This window comes from Trachemys scripta, chromosome 1 (genome assembly GCF_013100865.1).
Source record: "Trachemys scripta elegans isolate TJP31775 chromosome 1, CAS_Tse_1.0, whole genome shotgun sequence".
Classification (NCBI taxonomy): Eukaryota; Metazoa; Chordata; order Testudines; family Emydidae; genus Trachemys; species Trachemys scripta.
The window spans coordinates 27,341,493-27,367,067 of NC_048298.1; the positions used below are offsets into that span (position 1 = coordinate 27,341,493).

Below are 25,575 nucleotides of genomic sequence, written 5' to 3' on the forward strand. Positions count from 1 at the left end.
TTTATAGCTAGTGTAAGGTTTTGTATTCCCTTTGACGTTGTATCGGAATGCCCCCCTTACGATTTTAGAGAGAGAGATACTGTAGATCCAATGTGATATCTTCATTTTGATCTGAATTGCACTTCCTGAAATTATAGTAACTGTAGTTATACAATACAATTAATTTTTTCACTTGCTGCCCTGAGTATGTAGCCACAGCCATCCAGGGGTTTCTTGCCCAGTCCCTGAGCATTCTAACTTCCTTTTCTTCTGCCTAAAGGAAGAGATGACTCCTAAATCCCTATTTCTTCACAACTCCAAGAGCTGATTAAGGGCCTGTTCCACAGTCCACTGAAGTCAATGGAAAGGCTCTCATTGGCTTCAGTCAGCTTTGGAGCAGGCCCTGAAGCAGAATCTATGAGAGTCAGGCCTCACAGATTACTCCCTGAGACAAAGCAGTGAAGTACGAGACAGTACAAATGGAAGCATGCTGGACAGGTGATTGGATTGCTGCTGAGTGGCTGCCTAGTGGCTGGAGTGAGCCGAACTGTATAATTTGGCAGGAAGATCAAAGACTTGGGAGTTGTAGGGAAAAGGAATCTATTCTAGGGGGCTGGGAGGAAGAGTTTCTTTATAGGGATGCGAGGGGCTGGGCTAGTAGGGAAGAGCTTTTCTCTGAGCGAGGTGGAAGCTTGAGGTAGAAGTAAGAATCCTCCTTGAGGGGGTCTCCCAAAACTTTGATAGATCTGTGCCTCATTTAGCTTCCACCCACCCATGCACAACTTTAGATCTTGTTCAGTTTGGATTTACACTGTGTTCATTAGCCAGATAGGTGTTTCTCCTTTAGCATGGGTGGGTCCTGTGGCATCACGTCTGCCAACAGAAGTATTGTCATTACTGCCTGAGTTCTGGAAAACAACTGCATGTCCTGTGCTTGTTCTGATAATGGTACCATTTCAGACAGCTATATTTATTTCTAAATATATTTGTCACCGATCACATTGTGTGAGTAGGCTTTTTAGCAGGTTGCAGGGTACCAGAGATTGAGATATTTGGGCACAAACCTTTGCTAGCAGGGAGGTTTGAGCCTTGGAAATATTGTGAAGGCAACATGCTCCACGTATGGGAAAAGAAGTGACTTTCATCATTCTGGCTCAGACAGGAACTGAATTCAATGTCTTTTGGGTAAGGCTTTGAGGATGAATGAAAGAAAAGAGGGATGTTTATCCTTAGGCTTGGAAGACTCGCTGAAGATAGTTTTATTTTCTCCTCTCTGAAACTTTTTGGAGGGGAAAAGGTCAAATTCGTTGCTTAGGTGATTAAGAAATTGTCAGGTATAGAGTTGCCAGTACTATGCAGTGGTGGGAGGCCAGTGAGGAAGGGGTTAAAGAGATCCTGTGGGCACAGTCAGCCCAAAGCCAGTGCCCCTGTGAGGCCCCTCAAACCTGCAGAGGAGCTCCTTCAAAGGGAGGAGCCAAACACAGTACAGGATGGCACTCTTAGAGAAACACAATGGGAACACCGATCACCCAAACCCCTTGGAGCAGGGACTGCTTACCAGCAGAGCTGCTAAAGAGCTTCAGCTGCTTGGACCTCTGGAGAGGTGGAAGGACCATCTTTACTTCATCTATCTATCTGTCTGTCTGTCTGTCTGTCTGTCTATTTTACATCAAATCACAGAGCATGCGGCCTGGGCCCCTAATGCACTCAAGGTTAGGAATCCAGCTCCCTTTGCAGAGATTGCTATTATGCCCAGAAGGAAGGGGAAGCTGCCTCCCTAAGGCTACATCTACACTACGGGGTGGGGGGGTCGATTTAAGATACGCAAATTCAGCTATGTGAATAGCGTAGCTGAATTCGATGTATTGCAGCTGACTTACCCCGCTGTAGGGACGGCGGCAAAATCGACCTCTGCGGCTTCCTGTCGATGGCGCTTACTCCCACCTCCGCTGGTGGAGTAAGAGCGTCGATTCGGGGATCGATTGTCGCGTTCCAATGGGACGCGATAAATCGATCCCTGAGAGGTCGATTTCTACCCGCCAATTCAGGCGGGTAGTGTAGACCTAGCCTGAGACTAACAGCCAGAGGGCTCCACCTCACACTCCAAATAGGCAGTACATCAATGCCTACAGCCAGAGAAGGATGTCTGGGACAAGAGAGGTGCCCACCCTCACCCCAAAGGGATGTCTTAGAAATACAATCTATGACATGGTGGAGAATGTGGGCATTCACTTCCTAAATCTGACACAAGGGTAAACTGGGGGAGATTGAAAGCCCATGCACGTGAGAGATAGAGAACCCAAGCAGCATGGATCCAGAGCAGTGGTGCAGGTGGCTGAGGGAGAGCCAGCAACAACAGGCAACTCAGTAACAACAGCTCCTTCAGCAGTTATTGCAACAGTTGGGTGCCCAGCAACAGCTGCAGATGAGCCAACAACATCAGCTGCTATTAGAGATGGTGACTAAGCAGAAGACCTGCAACAAAACCTAGTACAATAGTGACTGATGGGGCAGCCGGGAGTCCAGCAGTTGGCTGTGAGCCCAGGGCCAGTGCTGCCACTGTTACATATGAAGTTGACTGAAATGGGTCCTGATGTCAAGAAAGATTCTGTGATGTCCACTTTAGAGCAGATGGCAGTGGCCTCCCAATGCCTCCAGAGCATTGGACCCTGCCCAGCACAGGCAGACTACCAAGAGCTTGACCCAGTGGCTGCACCGAATTATACACTGGTTAAGGCTGCCATGATGGACTTTTTCTATATTAGTGAAGAGAGAGAGAGCTGCTGCTTCCAGTCAGAAACATATCTGCGGGGAGCATGGCCACAGGGGATGGCTCAGAAATTGAAGGGCCATTTGCTGGCGGTGGTTGCAGCCAGAGGAGCAAATTGGAGCTCAAGTGGACAAGTTAATACTGGTTGAGCAATTCATATGAATAATCCCCACTGGGGGACCACCCAGGGTCTTTAACTGAGGTGAAGGAAAACTTGATGGCTGCTGAGGAACCTCCAGGGATTTGGGGGAAGGACATTCTGGGGCTAGAAAGCTAACCAGTCTGATGTGAAGCCCAGGCAGGAGATGTCCCTGATCAGCAGAAGATGTCAAGTATGCTCCCTTTCAGTTGAGATGACACCTCCTCACCCCAACTCTGAGCAATTCACAGCGACAGGCGAGGAACGGACTGGACAAAACTTAACCAGAGCAGTTGGTACCTGTCCCAGCTACTGAAACTAAGTACGGATTTAAATGCCAGACCCCTACAACAGGCAGGGTTGACTTTGATCAAGAGAATGAGCTCACACCATAGCATGCCAACCTGTTTCTTGTGTGGGCAGCTAGGAACCCAAGAGAATGCCCCCTTTTGGAGTAAGAGTATGCCAAGGTATGGACAGCAGAGAATAGCATAGAAGTAAGGACTCACCAAAATAACGGATCAGGAGGACAAAAGTGCGAGGTCTGTTGGACTCAGGATGTGGCCAGAACTTGGTACAGATTCCCTTAGTCTCACCTGGAGTCCCTTTTACCCCAACCATCTTCCTCCAGTGCATATATGGGGATGTGACGGCCTACTCCAGAAGACTATGGGTCGACATACCCTCCCGGTGGCTATATCCTCAACGCTGGTCTGCCACTGGCTGGGATTGGTGGTACTTTCGGGAAATTATCCACAAGATAGGAAAACCAGAGACCGCAACCACTGACACAGTCTCAACACCTGGGATTGGTTCTGGACTGGTAGGACTGGTTGAGTTAGAGAAGCAGAGGATCTCTAGGAGCGGAGTTTGAAGCCCACTGGACACCCATCCAGGATGCAAACAAGCAGTAGCCAGTGGATGACTGTTGCCAGAATTGGAAGCCTTGACTCGTGATGCAGATTTAGTCTGTGAATGGGGGACAGGGGGAATCCTACACTGAGTAGGGCTTACGATCAAATTCCTGCTATGAATGATGAAATTTTGATGTCCGAGGCAGTGGTCCCATTTCATAATCTGTGAAGTATGCCTCTAGCAAGTTGAATGCAATAAACAGACTGAGGAGGTAAAGACCCAGTTATTGGTACCTCCGTTATACAACTGGGCACTCCTACAGCTAGCTCATGACATCCTATCTGCTGGGCACTTTGGACAAGGTTTTCTCCCAGTCTCTGTATTGACTCATTCCTGCTGGACCAGTGACCACCATTAGCTCAGAGAATACTGGGCCTCTTGTCCATAGTACCAATTAACTACCCCAAAGAGCATCCCAAAGGCCCCTTTGATCTCATTCCCCCGATCAAAACTCCCTTAAGGCAAATCAAGACTGATATTGTAGACCTCCTAGAGAAAAGTGTGGTGGGATATGAACACTTGCTTGTGATCCTGGCCATCCCCACTAGACTACACAAAAGCAACAGCAGTTGCCATGGAACTTTGAGCAAGGATGCCCCCCCAAAATACTAACCAATCAAGGGACCAACTTCACATCCCAGTTAATGCAGGAGTTATGCTCCTTATTGAAGATCAAGTCTCCAAAGACTTATGTCTGCCATCAACAAACAGATGGATTAGTTGAGAGATTCAACAAAATCCTTAAAGTGATGCTAAAAAACAATTTCTATCCTCTGATCCCAAGCATTGGGACCAATTACTTCTTCCCTTCTTGTTTGTCATAAGGGAGGTAACTGGAAGGTTCCACTGCATTCTCTCCCTTTGATCTGTTTATATGGGTGACAGCCTCGAGGAATATTAGACCTTCTATATGAGAGCTGGGAACAGCATGGCCAGATGATATGGCCCAGTATGTTCTCCGTGTCAGGGAGTGCCTAGAGTCTGGGAGTTTTTGCTTGTGAAAACCTGTCAGGGGGGAGAGGGGGAGCTTGCAAGAACAAACATAACCAGGGTGCATGCCTCCTGACCTTCCAACCTGGATAATGAGTACTTTTGCTACTCCTTAGTATGGAATCCATAGTGCTAGCCAGATGGCAAGTGCCTTTTGAAGTGGTTTTTCAGTTGACCTTGTGGACAACAAAGTCTGCCTGCCTGGCAGGAAGGGGAAAAAAACAGTATTTCCCATGTGAACCTGTGGAAGCCTTGGAAAACCAGGGACGGGATGTTTAATTCTTCTCACCTACCAGAACCCAAACTGGGGTTTCAAACACCCATTCACCAAGAGCCTGCACAAGTACAGATGGGTGCCAGTCTCCTAAACAAAGAGCCTGGGTTTTACATCTCCGTGAGGCCTTCTGCAATGTATTCTCCACTGCACCCAGATAGAATTGACTAATACACCACCATATCAAGACAACATACCCTATGCCACAAGTGGATGAGCTGTTGCAACATTTAGGAGCTCCCAAATACCTCACTACAGTAGATTTTACAAAAGGCAGATCCTCTTCGCTGCTGAATCACAAGAAAAAACAGCCTTCTTGATACCCTTCAAGGTCTTCCACTTCCTGATAGTGCTTTTTGGCTTGCATGGAGCAGCCGCAACATTTAATGGACAAGGTTCTCAGACCTCATCAGCAGTATGTCATTGCATTTGAACAATATTTATAGCAACAACTGAGACTATCATGTGCAGCAAGTACGAGCTGTTTTTCAGTTGCTGGCTGAGGGGGGAGGGCTCATGGCCAATCAAGAAGTTAGTTACTTGGGTTATAATGAGGGAGGAAGCCAACCTGAGCCACTGATTATCATAGTGCAGGTATTGTCAGCATATCCCGTTCTCTAAACAAAGAAAGAGGTAAGATGCTTTCTTGAACTAGCTGGGTGATTTGTCCCTGGCTTTTACCACTATCGGGGGGCCCCTCTGATGGACCTAATAAAAGGTGGTAGTCCAAAGAGAGTCCACCAGAAGGACAACTGTTAAAAGACTTTTAATACCCTGAAAAAACAGTTGTTCCGAGGGCCAATCCTCTTCACTCCTTATTTTTCACAGAAATTCATTTTACAGTTGACTCCTCAGGTTTAGGCCTGTCACAGGAGAGAGCAGCTAAAATACTTGTTGCCTGGACCCTCTGGAGGGATGGAGAGGCCATCTTTGCTTTTATTTTTATTTTATTTTTTTAAAGTGCAGGACCCTCAGCCTGGGCCCCTGAGGCACTTAGGAGGTTAGGAACCTAGCCCCCTTCGTAGAGACTTTTTGCCTTTTGAAAAAACAGTTGGGTGAACCCAGACTGTCTTGTGACTTGCAGGATTATTTTGTTTACCTCTTTTGTTTTGGACTGCTATTATGCCCAGAAGCAGGAGGAGGGAGAGCTTCCTCCTTAAGACTTACAGCCAGAGGGTTGCACCGCACACTCCAAACTGGTATTACAGCAATGTCTACAGCCAGTTAAGGATGTCTGGGATGAGAGAGAGGCCCATCCTCATCCCAAAGGGATGTCCTAACAACCTATGGCATATGCATTAAAATGGTTGCCTATATGTACCACCAGTCCTGGACTTCTTCTCTCCCACCTCTGCCCGAGAGTCTAATAGGTCTGAGACATAGCAGCCTATGGAGAATTTCAGCCCAAATAAATTTAGGAAAGCTGTGCATAACTGAAAAAGGTATTCTGAAAGTTAAACTAAACTATAGTGATAATCTGTAGAGGAAAGCTGCTGTATGGGTGTCATTATAGGTTGAATAAGAATATCTGGTTTTATGATGTATGCAGATATTCACTGTGAATTACAATGAAAACATTAAACCCAGTTTCATTTATGCTGTAACTAGGATTTCAATTGTCTTCACAGTTGATGAATAATTCATTAACCCACAATACTACTAGGTCCCAGTATTCATTCAAATGTTAAACATGATGCTTGATGATATACTCTGGCTCATTTGTGCCATAATAATGGGATATATTGGGCTCTTCTAGTGTCCAGTTTATTTTGTGCTAGCTCTGAAGTTGATTTACAGCATTCAGGTCTCTTAAAATGTTATTCTGAAAGAACAAAATCCTTTTGATTTAAATTACATGTTTAATTATCTTGTTAACAAAACTGTCGTGGTAATCTTGCTGGATCAAAGACTACATTTAGCACTTGTGACAATACCTTAAGGCAGTGGCTTTCAAGTTGTAGCACTTTCAAGCGAAGCACTTCTAGATGGTCTTGTGAGCTGAGTCTGTCACAGCAGTTAAAGCAGGTACAGTTGAAGCAAGGAAGTGGTCCTATTGTTCTTGAAAGTTTCAGTTACTCAGGCCTTGTCTACACTGGCACTTTACAGCGCTGCAACTTTTTTGCTCAGAGCTGAGCACTGCAAGTTTCAGCGCTGTAAAGTGCCAGTGTAGACAGTGCACCAGTGCCGGGAGCCGCGCTCCCAGTGCTGGTAGCTACTCCCCTCGTGGAGGTGTTTTTTTTGTTTTGTTTTTTTACAGCGCTGGGAGAGCTCACTGCTTTAACATTGCTAGTGAAGACATGCCCTCACTTGTCTGTTCAAGCAGCGCTCCTGTGTGACTGTGCTTATTTGGGTTAATGGACAGATATTAAAATTCTGATAATAAGCAAAACTTCCTGTCTGGTGAGTATATTAAAAATACCAAAATACAAATATCTGGACACATGGAACCACACTGCCAAGTGACCCATAACAGAGGAATTGCCATATTGGATCAGATCAGTGGTCCATCTCGTCCAATTCCTGTCCCACCAGTGGTCAGTACCAGCTGCTTTTGAGGAATCAAATGTCTGGAATGACCTGACTGGTCATAGAAGTTTCTTCCTAATAAATCATAGAATATCAGGGTTGGAAGGGACCTCAGGAGATCATCTAGTCCAACCCCCTGATCAAATCATAGGATTCTATGATTCTCTCCTTTAAGAACCACAAATCTGCCTTAAATCAATTGTTTTAAATTAGCACAATTTCTGAACATCTTCTGCATATAATGGAAATTTGTTATATTTATATGATATTTATTTGGATAATATTGCACACAATTTTTTTAATCCTTCATCTGAGGATTGATGAAGAGACTTCCCATTACTTTCAACAGGATTTGGATCAAGTCCTTAGTAAGCTGCAAACCAACAGAACACACACAACCTAACAAAATACAAATTTTAAAAATATTTGTGGATCATAATTATTTTTTGATGAAACCCTTCTGGCTCAAACATTGAATAATTCTCAGATGATAAACCACTAGTAGATTTGGGCCAAATAATGTAGTAGTGTAAATTGGGGCATAGCTCCCTTGAAATCAGAGCTATGCCAGTTTACACCAGCAAAAAATAGGGTCTTCTGTCTTCCAGTTTCTCTCTTACTGGTTTGCAGTTCATTTAAACATTCCAGACTTCTTCTGTTGTACTTTTTGTTTTGCAAATCTGAAGTTTTTGCAGATCTTCCATTAATGTTGAATGACTAAATAAAACAAAGCAATGACATTCATCATCCAAGACCACTGTTTTTTTTTGTTTGTTTGTTTGTTTGTTTGTTTTTGCGGGGGGGTTCCATTTTCTGGAGACTGGCTTCCATAGTGTGTATATCTTTACTCTTGATCAGAGATGTTAACTCCCTCCCCTAAAATGTAAGCCCAAGAGTAGGATACATCTCTTCACTTTTAAGGAAGAACACGGTGCCCAGTGTAGTAGGGAATTGCTCAATGAGGTGGAGAGCTTTTTTTTTTTTTTTTTTTTTCCATTGTTAAAAGATATGCCCTCTGGAAAGGAATCACTCTGGCATAGTGAGTTATAGCCACTATTTTTTGTCAGTTTACTTCATTTTAATGTGAAGATTTTATGATTTACAGATAGTCTTTTCAAGTGAGTTAGGAAAAAGCTATTTGCAGGTAGCTAAAAATTAAATGGCACGCTATGGATTATGCATTTTCCCCTGAAGTTCTCTATTCTGTAATGGGTGTAGAGCATACAAGTACTAAAGCTAAGTTTATAGGCAAAAGAATGTACAGTTGGAAAATAGCTAGTATTGTGACAGATTTTTTTTCAATATGAATAAACACAGTTTGTCTAACATTTTCTATTTTGGTTGAAGAGAAGTTAAATTGGCTTGTAAGCAAAGTTGTAGTTAGCTTAACACTATTAAATTATATTGCAGTTGAAAGAGTTGTTACTAGATCTTGATTGGTTATTATGAATTAAAAGTATTGACAAACTCTTGTGTAAGGTGGTTATCTTCTAATGTTCAATGTTTGGGTGATTAACACAATGTTATTTTACAGATGGCAGAAGATCTTTATGATTCCACTATGGAATAAAATAGCAAATTATTGGAATAAGGCATTCCTAACAATAATCGTTCTACTGATTGTTTTGTTTCTTGGTAAGTAGTAAATCTTTCATCTTGTGTGTTGAAAATTTCTTAAAGGGTACACGGGGTCCATGGGCAATAGATAAACAGGAAGAGTACGAACTTAACGTGACTAGAAACCTTTTTGATATTCTTTAAATTTCAGTTCAAACACTCTTTTGGAGGGGGGGGCATTTAAACTTGTGTGTGCAGACTTAGTAACACATACACAATAATACAGTCTTGTGATGATGCAAGAGAACAAATGGAACTTCAGCCAGACCACTTCTTGTTGCCATCCCATCAGAAATTACAAGCCAAATATGATTAAGATAAGTAAGTAATTGGATGGTAGATTTCCAAGGAATGCTTAAGTGCTGGTAGGAAGATGCTTCAGTAGGTGGCACTCTTTCTGTGGGTTGACATTCCCCAGAACGATGGGGAAAAGGCAGTGTTCTATTGGAGGTGCTTTTTCTCAGATGAGGCATAAAACTGAGGTGCTGGCCACAGCTGGTTTTGAGGGGGAAAAGAACATTGGAACCTTAGAATAGCATCGAAGTCTAGTGAAATTTGAGCTTGGGTAACATCTGCCTGGCTAAATTCATTTTACTTCTGTCACAAATAACTATGCAGGGTTTCTGTGTGCTGATGAACATACGGTGTACTGTCTTTGGTGATGGAAGTGCTTCTTTTGCATGAGAAGGAGAGGAGATAAGTTAGTAAAATACTTTGAGATGAAAAATGTTATTTAAATTCTAAATTACTTTAAACAAAGTGAAATTGACTAGATTTACTGTCTATGGTGAATGAAAGAAATGCAAGAAGTAAACTTCATAAATATCAAAAAGCAAACTAGACTGGAAAATGTTCTTTTTAATAAACTAACTTGTAGTAATGCAAGTACAGACATCTAAAATATAAATAATATTTAAGTGCCTGTTCTAGAAGACCTCCAGAAACCTTAGCTAAATATTATGGAGAATGTCACTACAATAGAAAAAATGGAAAAGAAAATATAAAAGTGGTAGATTTTTATTTTCCTCCCGGAGCTCCAACTGGAAAGATTGTGAGTGAATTCTGGTCAAACATTTTTTGTTAAGGAAAAGCAGATTTGAGCTGAAATTAAATATGGGGTATCCTTGTGAAACCATAATTCAGCTGTCTTAAGGCAAGGCCTGAACATTCCCATGACATAAAAGGATGGAAATTTGTTTGATCTATTCAGTATGAAGTTTAACTGCAGAACTTCTTACAAGTTATGTGCATGTAGAAACAGAAGGTTATTATAATGGAAGCTTGTATGTAGTGACATGCAGTTGCTTTGCTCTAAGGTGGAATGCAGCAGTAGATTAATAACACAGTATTGATACTTCAGAGTTTAGGACAGGAAGTGAAAGGTACCTTTACCTTGAAGTGATATTTTAGGTAACCAGAATTTGATGCTTGGAATCTATCTGGGAAACTAGGATTAATACCTTACTCTTTCAAAAAGTGGGTTTTATGATGACCCCAAGTTTGGTCTCCAAAATATGGCAAATCCAGCAGTAAATCATCACATATGATGATGATGATGGGGGAACTGGTTCAATAATGGATTGGAGGAAAGAATGTGACTTGCCGAATTGCCAACATCATCCCCTACAATGTCTATGTGCTCCCGGGAGGTCTCCTATTCCAATATTAATTTAGCCCAACCTGGCTTAATGCTTATGTACACTTGAAATGCCACATCAGCACAACTGCAATGATTTACTGTAGACACTACCTCTGATGATGGGAAGGGATCTCCCATCGGTATCAGTAATCCACCTCCCCTCTAGGCAGTAGCTAGGTCAACGGAAGAAGTCCTCCTCAACCTAGCACTGGCTACAAGGGGATTTAGGTCAGCTTAACTAAATCACTCAGTGGTGTGTATTTTTCACACCCCTGAGCGACGGAGCTGGGTCGATCTAATTTTCTAGTATAGACCAGGTCTTAGTTTCAGATGCTGCTGATTGCAGCCAAGGCTGTTGGCCACTTAAGAAAAAGTTTTGTAGGGAAAGATGGTAAAATAATGTACTTCGCCCATACTGTATTTAGACACTATTTACAATAGCACAATTCATCTGAAAGGATTTTTTTATACATTAGTGAATGTGAATAAACTTCATTATGTTTGATTGAGTTCCAGTAAATACTTTTTTCATAGTTACAGTGTAAAGGAAATATAAACATTGCTTCTGTCTGATCAAATCTTAATTTAAACCATATATGCAACACTACTTAGCAAGAGAAATCCTTAGGGAATGGGAGGGAGATCTACTTTTGGTCTTCTCACTGCTAGCTAAGCAACTGGAATCTAGTCTGAGTTGAAGGTGTCAAAAGTCATTACCATCTGATGAGTCTCTGATAAGGTTTGTGGAATGATTTTTTGCCTTGATCCAGTTCCTAATGGGTAGGTACATATGTCAAAAGACACCATCATAGCTGGCACTATTGTATCTAGACAGAGGACAGTGATATAGCATGGTGACTGAACTACCTAATCACCCCAGAATGATTCCTTGAGGTGGGTCAGGCACATTTCAAGGGCCGTTGAAGTTGGTACTGCCACTACAGGGATTTGCCCATTCTGTGGACTGAGGAGACAGCATATATTTCTAGAGTTCTCAGTCTTATATAGTCGCCTAATACACTGTGCCACACACACACACACACACACATTGGAAAAAAAAAAAAAAGACAAAACAATTTTTTTGTTTTTGTTTTCAGATGCTATTAGAGAAGTGAAGAAATACTCAACTGCACAAGGGACTGAAAAGGCTGCAAATATCAACCCCAATGCCTATGATCATATTCAGATGAAACTTTTTAGGTCACAAAGAAACCTTTACATCTCAGGATTCTCCCTGTTTCTCTGGCTGTAAGTGTAAAATTTGCTATTCCAATTTGTGGACAGTGTCTCTCATACAATAAATACTGTACAAGGCAGTAACAAAAAGATCAGGAAGCTGGATGGACAAATTTATAAGAAAAGGTTGAAAGAGATAAATATAGATCGCTTGGCTAAGATAGTATAAATGCTAAAGGGATTACTGAATGTAATGTACACAGCTACAACTAGAAAAGGAAAATTTGGTGTGACTGTTAGGAGAAACATCTCAGTCAGGAGGTTTTTTGGCAGCAGGTGTTTCTATGGGGAAGTTGTAGGAGCCCAATTTTGAGACTTTAAATCTATACTAGATAGGATAATAGAAAATGTATTTTAGGGAACAAACTTAGACTTGCAGTGAGATGGGACTAGATAACCTAGTTTTTTCATCTCCGACTTCTATAACTGTTGATTTCCTTCTTGGAATTTGTCCGTTAAGAGTATTTTTTTAACTGCAGATTTGCAGTAAATAAGTTACAGCACCATTAAAATAATCCTAGTAGCGAGCATATTGGTATTGAGAACCTAGGCTCAAATCTAACTTGACTGTTTCACTGAAGCTCAGCAAGAGCGTGGATCCTTAAGAGCAATATTCCCAGCCTCCACAGCATATGCTTGGCTATTGAGCACTTTTTGAGAGATGGCTAATCACTATATCCTTTTCAGCAGGTTTAAGTGATTATGCAACTAATAACAGATCAGTGTAAATTTCTAAGTGAATGTTTGTGTTAACAAAGTAGCTAGCCCATTTATGTTAAGGAAAGATGGGCAGAACCTACCTAGAATTAAAGACCCCACCCACTCAATCAAGGGAGGGGGCCATAGGACCAAGGATCAACTAATTTCATGGGACAAATAATGAAAAGAGCAGGAGTGCGTGTCCTTGGTTTAAAACAAAGGCAACAGTTGGGGACATTGAGTCGTGAACCCTCTACTCAGTGCCCACTACTCAATAAAGCAGTCAAAGGAGTTGGCATATGCCACCGAGAGGAACTCTGCCCAAATACCTGAGACAAATAGGTACCAAAAGTAGGCATCACAGTTACAGAGAACCTCTTTGTCAAGTTGCTTCTTCCTGGACTGATGTATGTCTCTTGGCCAGTGCCAGTAGGAGGTTGACTAAAAGGTCCTGTTACATCATTGGGTCATAGACTTGGGAATTAATAAAGGAAAAGATGTGGAGAAAGGTGCAGCCAGAATCTCAGCAGGAGGTTGTGGAGGAGCCAGAAAAGAGGCTGCAACCTGGTGCTGTGGAAGTAGGCATGCTCTAGGGTCTCGCTGGGGACAAATATTGGGTTCCGTGAACTGTGCCAGCAGAATACCTGTGCTCACTGCTCCATGGAGGAGCCCCCAGATTATGTCCTCAGTGGATCATGGAATCAAGGTGGAATAAAAGCTGCTGCAGTGGGAACCTCACCCTCTGCAGGGGGTAAAAGATCTGACCACATTGTATTGAGGTGAGACATGATAGTGAGGAAGTGGATGGTGTGGAGCATAAGCTGTTCTCGAGGCACTGTTCAGAGGTGGATTGCCTGGATATCATTCAGCCTACTCAAGGGGGCATGGAGGTGAGGGAGAGGCCCAATTTTTGAGGTCTGAACAGTCCTGGGAAAGTGATGGGCATGGAGAACCTTCTCACAGCACCCATTTGAGATAAGCAAGAGAGGCAGGAGGCAAAGCAGCCTTCACCTCCTGAAGCATCTAGAGGACACAAGGGATGGACAGCCCCATGCACTGGGCAAGCACTGTTGGATCCACCAGTCCCACCAACCACATTCCAGGAAGTCTGATTCTGAGGACATTAGTCAAGCTGGTCCTCCAGCGCACCGGGGGAGCCATATTCACCTATGCATGAAGATGAGAGTTGTGCAGCAGGGGCTTGAGGAAGAGCTTGCCTCTTCTCCCTCCACAGCGGCCACAATGCACTTCTTTGCAGAGCTTCCGGGTCCGGAGAAGGTCCTGGTAAAAAGACCAGTACCTCAGAGAGATCTTGGGTGAGAGACCCTCCCCCAAGGTGGTTATGAAAGCTTCCACAATTGTTGCTAGATTGATAACCCTATAGATTGAAATATTTTCTTTTTAAATGAAAACTCTTATTTTAACCTGTAGAACAGATATAACACACGTCACAATAGCACAGTCTCATTCCCCTGTCTTGCTTCTACCCTGCCTTTGAGGGACCACATCTAAGGATGAAAGGATGGTTAATCGTCCATGATTCAGTCCTTGGCCTCTGTACTAAGCCCTGGGCCCCAGTAGGCACCTACTGCGGGGGTGAAAGCCTGAGACACCCTTCCCTATTCAGCAGAAGCCAGGGGCATTGTGTGGAGAGGGGCACATAGTCACGTGGTCCCCAGATTTTTGCCAGGGCTTGCTGGACCTGCTTGGTCACCTGGTGCCGCCAGGCCCCCTCTCTGCATTGCAGCTGCTGGAGCTGGCAAATGGGGAGCTGCATCCGTGGGGAGAAGCAGCAGGGAACTGCAGGGAGAGCCGTTGCATTTGCTGCTCTCTCCCCCCACGGAGCTAAAGCAGCGACCCCTCCCAGTAGCTCCCAGAAAAAAGCATAAGGGGGGAATCACATGCTCTATTATTCGAAGTCTGAGCAATTGAAATGAAAACTGCCACTGTCTCCCCTAGGTAACCTTAGCTGATATCACCCTCCTGATGGTAGTAGAGGCGGCAAGGGAACAGATGTTGCAATGATGCCAGCAGAATTAATATTGGAGTGGTGTGGGAAACTGTCCTACTATGGTGGAAGAAATAAGGCAGCCCTCCCCAGAAACCTTCTGCAACAAATTGTAGAGTACCTCCATGAAACTTTCCTGGAGATCTCTATGGAGGATTCCCAGGCCATCCCTCTGCACATAAACCGCTTTTTCCATGGGGCTCCCTCTGCCTAGGTGGTGCAGCCACTGAGCAGCAGATAGCCACTGTACCTCATCATTTAAAAAAAAAAATTAAACAGAGTATAAGAACATGACCCCAAAATATTAGTTGGAGTTGCATACTCACCAGAGATGCCTTTCCCGGCATCAGACTTGGCCACAATGCTGTTCTGAGACTGGCTGGATTGTTCCTGGGTTTCAAACAGCTCCTGGCTCTCTGGAGAATGGTTCCCCTGCTCACTTGTCTCCCATTCTCCTTTTCCTTATCCTAGTCCAAGACCACCTCAGTGTTGCCTGTGGTGGCCCGGGACTCCGACTCCTCAGGTATCTACGCTGCTCTTTGGGGTTGTGGGGTCGTCGCTGGGAATCACATATAGCTCGTTGTAGAAGTGGCATGTCTGTGCTGCAAAACCAGAATGACTGGTCCCCTGTGCCACCTGCAGTCTTTTCGTAGGTGTCTACATTTCTACGGCTGGATCAGAGCTGTACCTCTACAGACTCTTCTTCACACAGACCAATAAGATCCACCACCTCCTGTGTACTCTGGGCTGGAGTGTGTTTGGGACGTTGAATCGCCATGATCCACTTGGTTGGTGAGCTCTTCACGCTGAACAGACAGGAAATGGAATTCTAAAGTTCTTGGTGCTTTAACAGGAGAGGTGCTGTTTCTTGTGTACCTGGCTATTGAGCAACAAAGTTGAAAACGTTCACCAGAGCAGTCACAGCGGAGTATTGTGGGATACCTCCTGGAGGCCAATAAAGTGGACATAAGCAAGGCACTGTCTACGCTGCCTCTTCGTCGACCTAATAACATTGATTTAAGCACTATGCCTCCTGCGGAGATGGAGTAGTTAAGTCAATGTAGCAGGCGAGTTACATCAGCAGAATGGACGTGGTAGTGTAGACACAAACTTCACTAGATCGATGTAAGCTGTCTTCAGTCGACCTAACTGTGTAGTGTAGACCAGGCCTAGAAGGTTAACAGGTCTGTTAATGCTTCTCCCCAGAACAAGGATGAGGCAACCACTTGGATTTGTGAATCCAGGCAGCCATCTTACAAAAATAATTTTCGCTCACTGCTGCCTTGGGCTTTAACTGAACCAGTAATGTATTGCCGAAAGGCTCTGGTAATGTAAGGAGAGAAAGATGCATCAAAATGAAATGGAAGTTTGTGTGTGTTCAGAATAAAGAGGATCTTTGAGAACCTGAATTATACCACTTGGACTCAAGTGTTCTCTTGAAGCATTGGTTGGGAGGTGAAATTGGTGTGTGTTCCTGGTCAGAATTATGGGGAGCTGTCATATTTGGATATCTTGGGAGTAATCATCGCTATAAAATGAAAACCCTCAGACTTTGTCACACTTTTGTATACGTGTGTTTTTGTATTTTATTTACTTGTTAATACAAAACAAATGTTTTAGATCCAAAATCATCAATAGAATGCATAGAAAGTAATATGCAAAAATTACAAATACATTTTAAAATGAAATTGAAAAGTGCTTTTACCCTTGCCTCCTACAAAGGTTCTTATACCATGTTTATTTCCATAATATCTTAGCACCTGAATCTTGAGTTCATGGTTCTGTTTCTCCTATGACATTAAATAACAGTACAAGCACCTTCAACCTTGTAAGCAATGGAGGTCCCTCCCCCACTTTTTAAATATGTGTAATGTTATCCTTTGGAACAGGTGACACTCAGAACTGGAATTCAGGTCCTGAAAGGTTTTTCACTTTTCAAGTTCTAATTTTAACTATTTGTCAACATTAAGCTTATGCATGTGTCCTATTAATTTAAGATCTTAAACAGTCTCTCTTAAATGTATTTATAGAAGTATTTTGTTCACCTTTACATCTAAAATAAATCTTAACAGAAAGCAAAGAATCCTATTAGAAAAAGTAATAATGCTTAAATTCTCACTGTTTCTTCCTCAGTGTACTGAGACGTACTGTCACCCTTATTACTCAGTTGGCAAAAGAGTTGGGAATTCAGGTAGCTATGGAAATTCAAGTAGCAAATACTAATGAAGCTGCCAGAAAATACATGGAGGAGAATGAAAAGTTGCAACAGGTATTTTGATTGCCTTTTTAATTATCTTTTTAAAAGGAAATAATTACAGCAAAAACTGTCTGAGCTGTAAGACCCATTGGGTATGTCTACACTGCAATTAGACTCCCATGGCTGGCCCATGCCAACTGACTCATGCTCGTGGGGCTCAGCCTAAGGGGTTACAGTCCTCTAAAGCCCAGACTCCAGCCCGAGCCCTAAAGTTTACACTGCAGTTAAGTAGTCTCTTAAGGCTCCTCTCAGTTGTGGAGCTGCTTTTTGGGTGGGTTGACCTAACATGAAAACCATTCTTCTGCATAGTTCAGCCCACTACCTACCCATCATTTGTATGGCTCGGTCATATGATGCCAAAATATTAACAAGGGTTCTTTGTCTCAAAAACTTTCCATCTCAGTCAGTGATGCGTTCCCTGGGTAAGTGCTCTCTCCTTAGTCTCCACAGGCTTGTGTAGGGGTTCAGAGCATGTTTGTGCCTCCTCTGGCTGTTAGTAAAATGTCTGAGCAGAGAAAGTGCTCCATACTCCCTTGCAACTTTGATACCAGCTGGGGGGGGTGGGCTGCATAGGTTTCAAGATTTCCATTCAGTTTACAGCAGCTGTTTGACCCTACCACCATGATTGCCACCTCATGCTTCTAGAACAGTGGTCCCCAAATTGTGGGGCATGCCCCTCAAGGAGGACACAGATGAATGTTTGGGGTGGGGAGCAAACAGTGAGGCCCAGGCCAGCCCCCACGTGTGCCAGGGAGGGATCACCATGCTTTCAGCCCCACTGTGCCTTCAGGCGCAGTTCCGCCCATAGACCATCTCTGCCCTCATTCCCTCTCCGTCCCCAGGCCAGCTCCATCTCAAGCCCCAGCTCCTACCCCATCTCCAGTTCTGCCCCCAGCTCTGCTTTCAGCCCAAGTTCTGCTGCTGAGGAAGCCTTAGCTGTGCTGTAATGGAAGGGGGCATGGACGGATGCCCTTACTGGTAAGCGGGGGGTACAACTGAAGAGTTTGCGCACCACTGTTGTCGAACAACGTGCAAGGGGGGATATGCAGGAACTATGAGTTTCATCCCCTATGATTTTAATTTAAAAAAAATCTAATTACTGTGATTCTATAGGATATCATAGGTTCAACTGAATTGGAATGCATGGAAGACCTCCAAGGAACAATTTAAGGCTATAGGAAATGGTGTAGATGATTCAGTAGATGGCATTATTTCCTGTCAGTATTGAGCTAGAGGTAGAGGGACTATTATGTTGATGGAAGTGACATGTTTCACAAAACTAGAGAACGGAGGTCCTGACCACTTGTGATCATGAAAGGAGTATTTGGACCTTTACTGGTAGCAGAACCTCTACTCTTAATCTGGCCAAATTCCAATTTAGACAGTTACATTCTCTCTACTTAAATTTCTTCCGTGGTTGAATTTGACTAAATTTGTATGGGTGTTTTACTGATTTTTTTTTTTTTTTTTTTAAACTACTATGCATTGTGGTGTTACACCAAATGTATACATCGCCCCAGAGGTGGTTGTATTTTAGTAGTGGCTGATGTGATTGATCTCTCTAGTTCACATGTCTTTCTGCACAGGATTTTTGAAACACACATTTATATAGCTCTCTTCTTGAAAACTGTTGTTCACTGATAAGAACAGCCATACTGGGTCAGATCAAAGTATCCTCTGGTCCATCAAGCCCAGTATCTCGTCTTTCAGCAGTGGCCAGTTCCAGGTGCCCCAGATGGATTGAACAGGTAATCATCAAGTGATCCATCCTCTGTCGCCCATTTCCAGATTCTGGCAAACAGAGGCTACGGACACCATCCCTGCCCATCCTGGCTAATAGCCGTTGATGGACCTATCCTACATGAACTTATCGAGTACTTTTTTTAAACCCTGTTCTAGTCTTGGCCTTCACAACATCCTCTGGCAAGGAGTTCCACAGGTTGACTGCCTTGTGTGGGGAAAAAAATATTTCCTTTTGTTTGTTTTAAATCTGCTGCCTATTAATTTCATTTGGTGACCCCTAGTTCTTGTGTTATATGAGAGAGTAAATAACACTTCCTTATTTACTTTCTCCACACCAGTTATGATTTTATAGACCTCTATCATATCCCTCCTTAGTTGACTCTTTTCCAAGTTGAAAAGTCCGAGTTTTCTTAATCTCTCTTTATATGGCAGCCATTCCATACCCCTAATAATTTTTGATGCCCTTTTCTGAACCTTTTCCAATTCCAATATATCTTTTTTTGAGATGGGGCGACTACATCTGCATGCAGTATTCAAGATGTGGGTGTACCATGGATTTATATAGGGGCAATATGATATTTTCTATCTTATTATCAATTCCTTTCTTAATGATTTCCAACATTGTGTTAACTTTTTTTACTACCACTGCATATTGAGTGGACGTTTTTAGAAAACTATCCACAATGACTCCAAGATCTCTCTTGAGTGGTAACAGCTAATTTAGACCCCATCATTTTATGTGTAGTTGGGATTATGTTTTCCAATGTGCATTACTGTGCATTTATCAACATTGAATTTCATCTGCCAATTTGTTGCCCAGTTACCCAGTATTGTCAGATCTTTTTGTAGCTCTTCGCAGTCTGCTTTGGACTTAACTATCTTGAGTAGTTTTGTATCGTCTGCAAATTTTATCACCTGACTGTTTACTCTTTTTCCAGATCATTTATGAATATGTTGAATAGGACTGGTTCTAGTACAAACCCCTGGAGGACTCCACTGCCTACTGCTCTTCATTCTGAAAACTGACCATTTATTCCTACCCTTTGTTTCCTATCTTTTAAGCAGTTACCAATCCATGAGAGGAACTTCCCTCTTATCCCATGACAGCTTACTTTGCTTAAGAGCCTTTGGTGAGGGACCCTGTCAAAGGCTTTCTGAAAATCTAAATACACTATATCCACTGGATCCCCCTTGTCCACATGCTTGTTGACCCCCTCAAAGAATTGTTGTAGATCGGTGAGGCATGATTTCCCTTTACAAAAACCATGTTGACTCTTCCCCAACAAATTCTGTTCATCTACGTATCTGACAATTTTGTTCTTTACTATAGTTTCAAACAGTTTGCCCAGTCCTGAAGTGAGGCTTACAGGCCTCTAATTGCCGGGATCGCGTCTGGAGCAATTAGGTTACTTCCACAGTTAGTAGTTCTGCAATTTCACATTTGAGTTCCTTCAAAACTCTTGGGTGAATACCATCCAGTCCTGTTGACTTACTACTGTTTAGTTTATCAATTTGTTCTGAAACCTCCTCTAATGACACCTCAATCTGGGACAGTTCCTCAGATTTGTACCTTAAAAGAATGGCTCATGTTTAGGAATCTCCCTCACCTCCTCAGCCGTGAAGACCAATGCAAAGGATTAATTTGGTTTCTCCGCAGTGGCCTTATCGTCCTTATCGACTTCCAAGGTTGCCCAACACTTTGCTTGAATGAGGCTCATGTAATAGCATGAATTGATTAAATCAAAGGATTTAAATCACAGATTTTAATAATGATTTAAATAATCAATTTTAATCGTGTTTTGCTCGTTTTAATCGTACTTTTTAGTTCTTTTCCTAACAAAGTTGATTCTCGTTGGTTGGTAACATGTTGATGTGCAACTAAAGATAGCCTTTACACTAAATTTGATGTTTCTTTTTGCTAGCAATACACATTTATTTAAGCAATTATATAGCTTAACTTATATTCAGATTCTTGATTTATGCATTTATTCTTTACTAGATGAATTTTTGTGATTTGTGTTGAGCTCTATTTGGATGGAAGTTCAAAATTGATTAAAATGCACAAAAACAGCATTTAATTATTTTATTAAATCTACCTTAAATATGCTGGATGCACTATTTTTTTAATGTATCAAAACATGGTTTGCCTTTCAAACTAATTTATTAAACAAAGGAAATATCTGTAGTTAGTAAATTTAACTGATTAATTCTGTTCACCATGTCTTTCAGAGTTATAGAACTTGTAAATCTCATCCTCTCATGTTTAGTTTTCATTCATAGATTGGAAGAGGAAAAGAAGTTTCATGCTTTTTCAGCTCCCAGTTGGTTTCCTAACTCTGAATGAACTAATCATTGAACTGAACTAGTTCTGAATAAACTGAAACGAGGAATATGGTCTCTCTGCACTTGCAGAAGAGGCCACTGCTATCAAAAGCTGGCTTAGTGCATCAGTAGACTGTGGTTCCAAATTGCTTAGCCAGTGACTTCCACCAGTTCAGTGGTTTGACTTTCTTTAAAGCTTGGCAGCAAATACAAATTGCTTAATTTTATTTTTTTAGTATTTAATCTAAGGCCTGGTCCCCACTAAGCCCCCACTTCGGACTAAGGTACGCAAATTCAGCTACGTTAATAACGTAGCTGAATTCGAAGTACCTTAGTCCGAACTTACCGCGGGTCCAGACGCGGCAGGAAGGCTCCCCCGTCGATGCCGCGTACTCCTCTTGGCGAGCTGGAGTACCGGCGTCGACGGCGAGCACTTCCGGGATCGATTTATCGCGTCTTAACCAGACGCGATAAATCGATCCCAGAACATCGATTGCCTGCCGCCGGACCCTCCGGTAAGTGAAGACGTACCCTAAATGATTTTAATTCATTATAAGGAGTTTAGGCCTTCACATAAATGATTAATTTCAAATTTTAATTGTCAGTATGTTTATTTTTTAAAGAGACCTGTTTTCAATTTAACTAAAAAAAGTAAGAAAAAATAAAAATCAGTTTTAGTTTAAATGGGATTTTTAATCTACCATATCATATAATCAGTTACACAAACATCTAGTATTATATTAGCTATTGGCCTGCTAGCTACTTTCATTATGGCTGTTAGCTGGGGATTAGCTAATTTGTTTATACACTTACAATTTAAACTTTTCAAAAAATATACTGTTTTAGGGAAAGTAGAAACAAAAGGTTTAAAATTTGCCATTTGAAGTAATCCTTTGGCTGGTTCAATACATGGTATTGTTAAGGAAGGAACATTAATGTATTTCATCAGTGTTGTGTAACATAAGGAATTTTGCCTGGCACTAACTATTGGATCTCTGTAGGAAAAAGTTAAGCAAGAAGTCAAAAATACAAACTTTGGCAGTTTTGTTTCACAACTGAGATTCTGGTCAATAAAACACATTGTCAAAATAGTTATCTAGAGATGTATTCAAGCATACCTTCAATGTAAGTAGGCAGTAACAGCTTGTGGAGCCAGGAACCATAACTGTTTTTGGTAACTCTTACGTATGTGAACAAACTTTAAGATCAATATGTACTAGAAAGGATATACAAATTTATTGGTAATTTGGGTAGGTGTCTTGTAAGGAAATAAGATCAATAGAAAGAACAGTCTTTGTATAGTCCATGATTCTGTGTTCATGGAATTTTGCATTTTGCCAGACTACCATAGACTCCCCTGTTTTGGCTGGGAAATCTGCCATTTTGCTCTAGCCAGATGCCTGACATCTTGTATTTTCTGTCCTGCTGTGTTGTGGCTGCAGCTTCATCTTCCTCTTTCTGTGCTGCTTTCGCTACAAAGGGGACACACATTCTCCCCCTTGCAGATAACAGAGTCAGAAAGCAGAGTAGCTCTCCTGGCTCATCAGGATCTTCCTTGCATATCTCTAGAGGTGTGTCCCCTGAGGGGAGAACAGTGGCAGCCAAGGGCCACGTTGGTCGGTTGCAGGTGCTAGGGAGAGCTCCATCCCGCTTGGGATGCAAAGTGTAGTGGACCTGGTTTAAGATAGTCTGGGTCCCTGGGCACACAATGACAGGAGGTTCCCAATGGCTCTGCCCCTGCACTAAAGCCCCACCCCCCACTTGAAGTGGTGGTGGAATAAGGCCCACTGCTCCCACAGAGAGATGAGAGCAGAATCATGGAGTCCCTTTCTTAGCCTGGCAGGAATGGCATCAGGGCCCCCCCCTCTTCTGGAGAATAGCAGTTGCAGCATTTGGGATCACTCTCTTGCCCCCAGAAAAGCAAGGGTGGCCCAAATACTTACATTAGCAGCCAGGATGTATCTACTTCAGTGGGCCAGGCCTGCTGCTGTCTTCCCCTCCTGTCACACACACAGTCCTCTGCTGAGGTAGCTTGCAGGAATTGGCAGGGGGAGGGGATTGAATTAACATTCAATTGAGGAAAAAATGGGCAATTCTACACTCAGAGCTGGTGTTTGTGTACAGATTTGGGTTACCTCTACAACCATGAGGGCTAAAAAAAACCCCTTTTTTTACTGAAAGTTGAGATTCTGATATAGCCAAATGCTTTCAGGAGCTGGGTCCATAGGTATGGGCCTATAGTTGCCTATTCTTTTGTCCAGCCCTGGAAGCATATGTATGTATTGGTCAGACTCTCTGCATATGGACACACTTCACAGTCGAGGAGAAACAGAGTTATGCCAGTGCCCCAGCTCACTAGTATAGCCTCTGTGGGACACAGTGCTCTCTCTACAGCCCAGCTCTGACCTCCCAGGGTCCCACTGTTAACCAGAGAAGGATGGAGCTTTATTCACTCAGCTGGGTACTTTGTATTTATTTATCTCAGCTGGGTACTGTCCCCACAGAAACCTTAAACACCCAACCATATTGGGAGTAACCTTCCTCAGCAATAAATTATGAAAAAACAAATTAACCTAATGAACACTGCCACAGAACTGAAGGACACTTCCTCTGAAATTGTGTGGTGGAGTATAAGGGGCCCAGGTTAGAGGTGACAAATCCATAATCAAACATACCACCTCTAACATTACTGACTACTCCTTCAACATTTTATTTGGTAGCTCCTCTTTCACTCATCTTGGATGATGTCACAAGATTTTTATCAAGGGCTCTTTCTCCTGAATACTCTGAGCAATCTCATTTGATCTCATGAGTTCAGCTCTTTTTCCTATGTACTTGACTCTTGTATCTACCTCTTTACTTTTTGAATGATTTGTATGTCCAGTATCCTATCTCCTCCATCCTCTGTTGCTCTGCACAAGAAAATGTGTTGTTCCTTTTCTTCACCTGAAAGCTTGCCTCTTCCCCTGCTCTCCTTAAATGGGACAGTTCACATTCATGTGCTTGATGTGGGAGGTCAGATGAGAGGACGACTGAATTTCTTTGAAGGGAGAATACTGGAGAGGGAGGAGTAGGCGCATGGGAAAGGAAGTTGTAGGAGAAATGAGGAAAAAGTCACAAGAAACAGTGACTAATCCTGGGTATTTTATCATTTTATAATTAAGGCACAACAGTTATTTAATTGCTTGAAATATAAAGATTTATAATAGCCAGTACAGTAGGTACATCACTTTTATTTAGTGCCTACTACAGCTTTTGTGTGGACTTCCAGGTGCTTCACATTTCTGGAAAGAAGATAAAGTTGTATTTAAGTACCTAAATATCTTATTAATATAAAAGGTTAAGTGATGACTTGATCACAAACTACAAGTATTAGCAGGAGAAGAGATTTCTGATAATAGATGCTTATTTTATCTGGCAGAAAAAGGAATGATGAGATCCAATGTTTGGAAGCTACCCCTGCACAAATTCAGAGTAGAAATAAAGCACAATTTAACCGTGCAGGTAGCTAACCATTGGAGCTGCTTACCAAGAGATGTGATAGATTCTCTATCACTTGCAGTCTTTAAATCAAGACTGGATCTCTTATTTTCAAAGAGATGCTATAGTTTAGACACACTGTGGGTTTGATGCTGAAATTATTGGGTAAAGTTCTTTGGCCTATGTTATGCAGGATGTTATAATAGACAGTCCTAATGGTCCCTTTCAACCTTAAATGTTATGACTATATTTATGGATGCTTCTGTTTGGGGTTTTTTTTGTTTTGTTTTTTCCCCCAGAGGTGCTAATCTTTTATAGCTTCCTTTTGACATCAGTGGGACTTGAAGACATCCAGCACATTGTAGGATCAGGGCCAATGTTGTTTGGTCATTTGTATTACTATCTAGCAGTAATTTAAACTAATACTAACTAAACTCACAATTTTATTTTATTTTTGTTTGGCTAGGCGTTGAATGAAAAAGGGAAGTGTGAAAATGAACTGGCTCTAGAAGAACACAATAAAAAACTGAGGAAAGAAACAGAAAAACTGAAAGCGGAATTAAAGAAAACTTCAAATGGTAACTTTTTTTTTTAATTGCTTTCTTTTTAATGAGAATGACTTGGCTTTCTATGCCTGAAAGCTTGGTCCTTAAATTCAATAGTCTAAGAATTGTCCTAACAAAAATATCAGATTCATCATATTTATATATTCGAGTAATTTTGATTTTATTTCCTTTAAAAAAAAATTTAAGTTCACTTGATCAAATAATCCCTGGTGTAGGTCAGGTGAACTCCACTTACTTAAATGGAATTTGAGACCTTTGTAAGCAGGTGCTTTTGGCCCAGTATTTCAGGTACAGTCAATGTCACTTTGTCTTACAGTAAACGTGTTATGCAAAGTTGTATGTTGTAAACAATTGTAATGTAACTAAGGCACTAGAATTATAACCTTGAGCTGTTTTAATTCAGTGGGGTAGGTCT

The 25,575-nt window shown here is 42.2% G+C and overlaps 1 protein-coding gene across 3 annotated transcripts in view; it reads left to right on the plus strand.

Moving 5' to 3' along the window:
- DUS4L (dihydrouridine synthase 4 like) overlaps window positions 1-25,575 on the plus strand; it is a 75,344-nt gene that overhangs the window by 35,293 nt on the left and 14,476 nt on the right. For all 3 annotated transcript variants that reach the window (XM_034766737.1, XM_034766718.1, XM_034766727.1), the window contains 4 exons: window positions 9,128-9,228; window positions 11,947-12,097; window positions 16,926-17,061; window positions 25,061-25,172. In XM_034766737.1, the coding sequence (XP_034622628.1) occupies window positions 9,128-9,228; window positions 11,947-12,097; window positions 16,926-17,061; window positions 25,061-25,172 (500 nt within the window). The remainder of the gene's footprint in view (window positions 1-9,127; window positions 9,229-11,946; window positions 12,098-16,925; window positions 17,062-25,060; window positions 25,173-25,575) is intronic.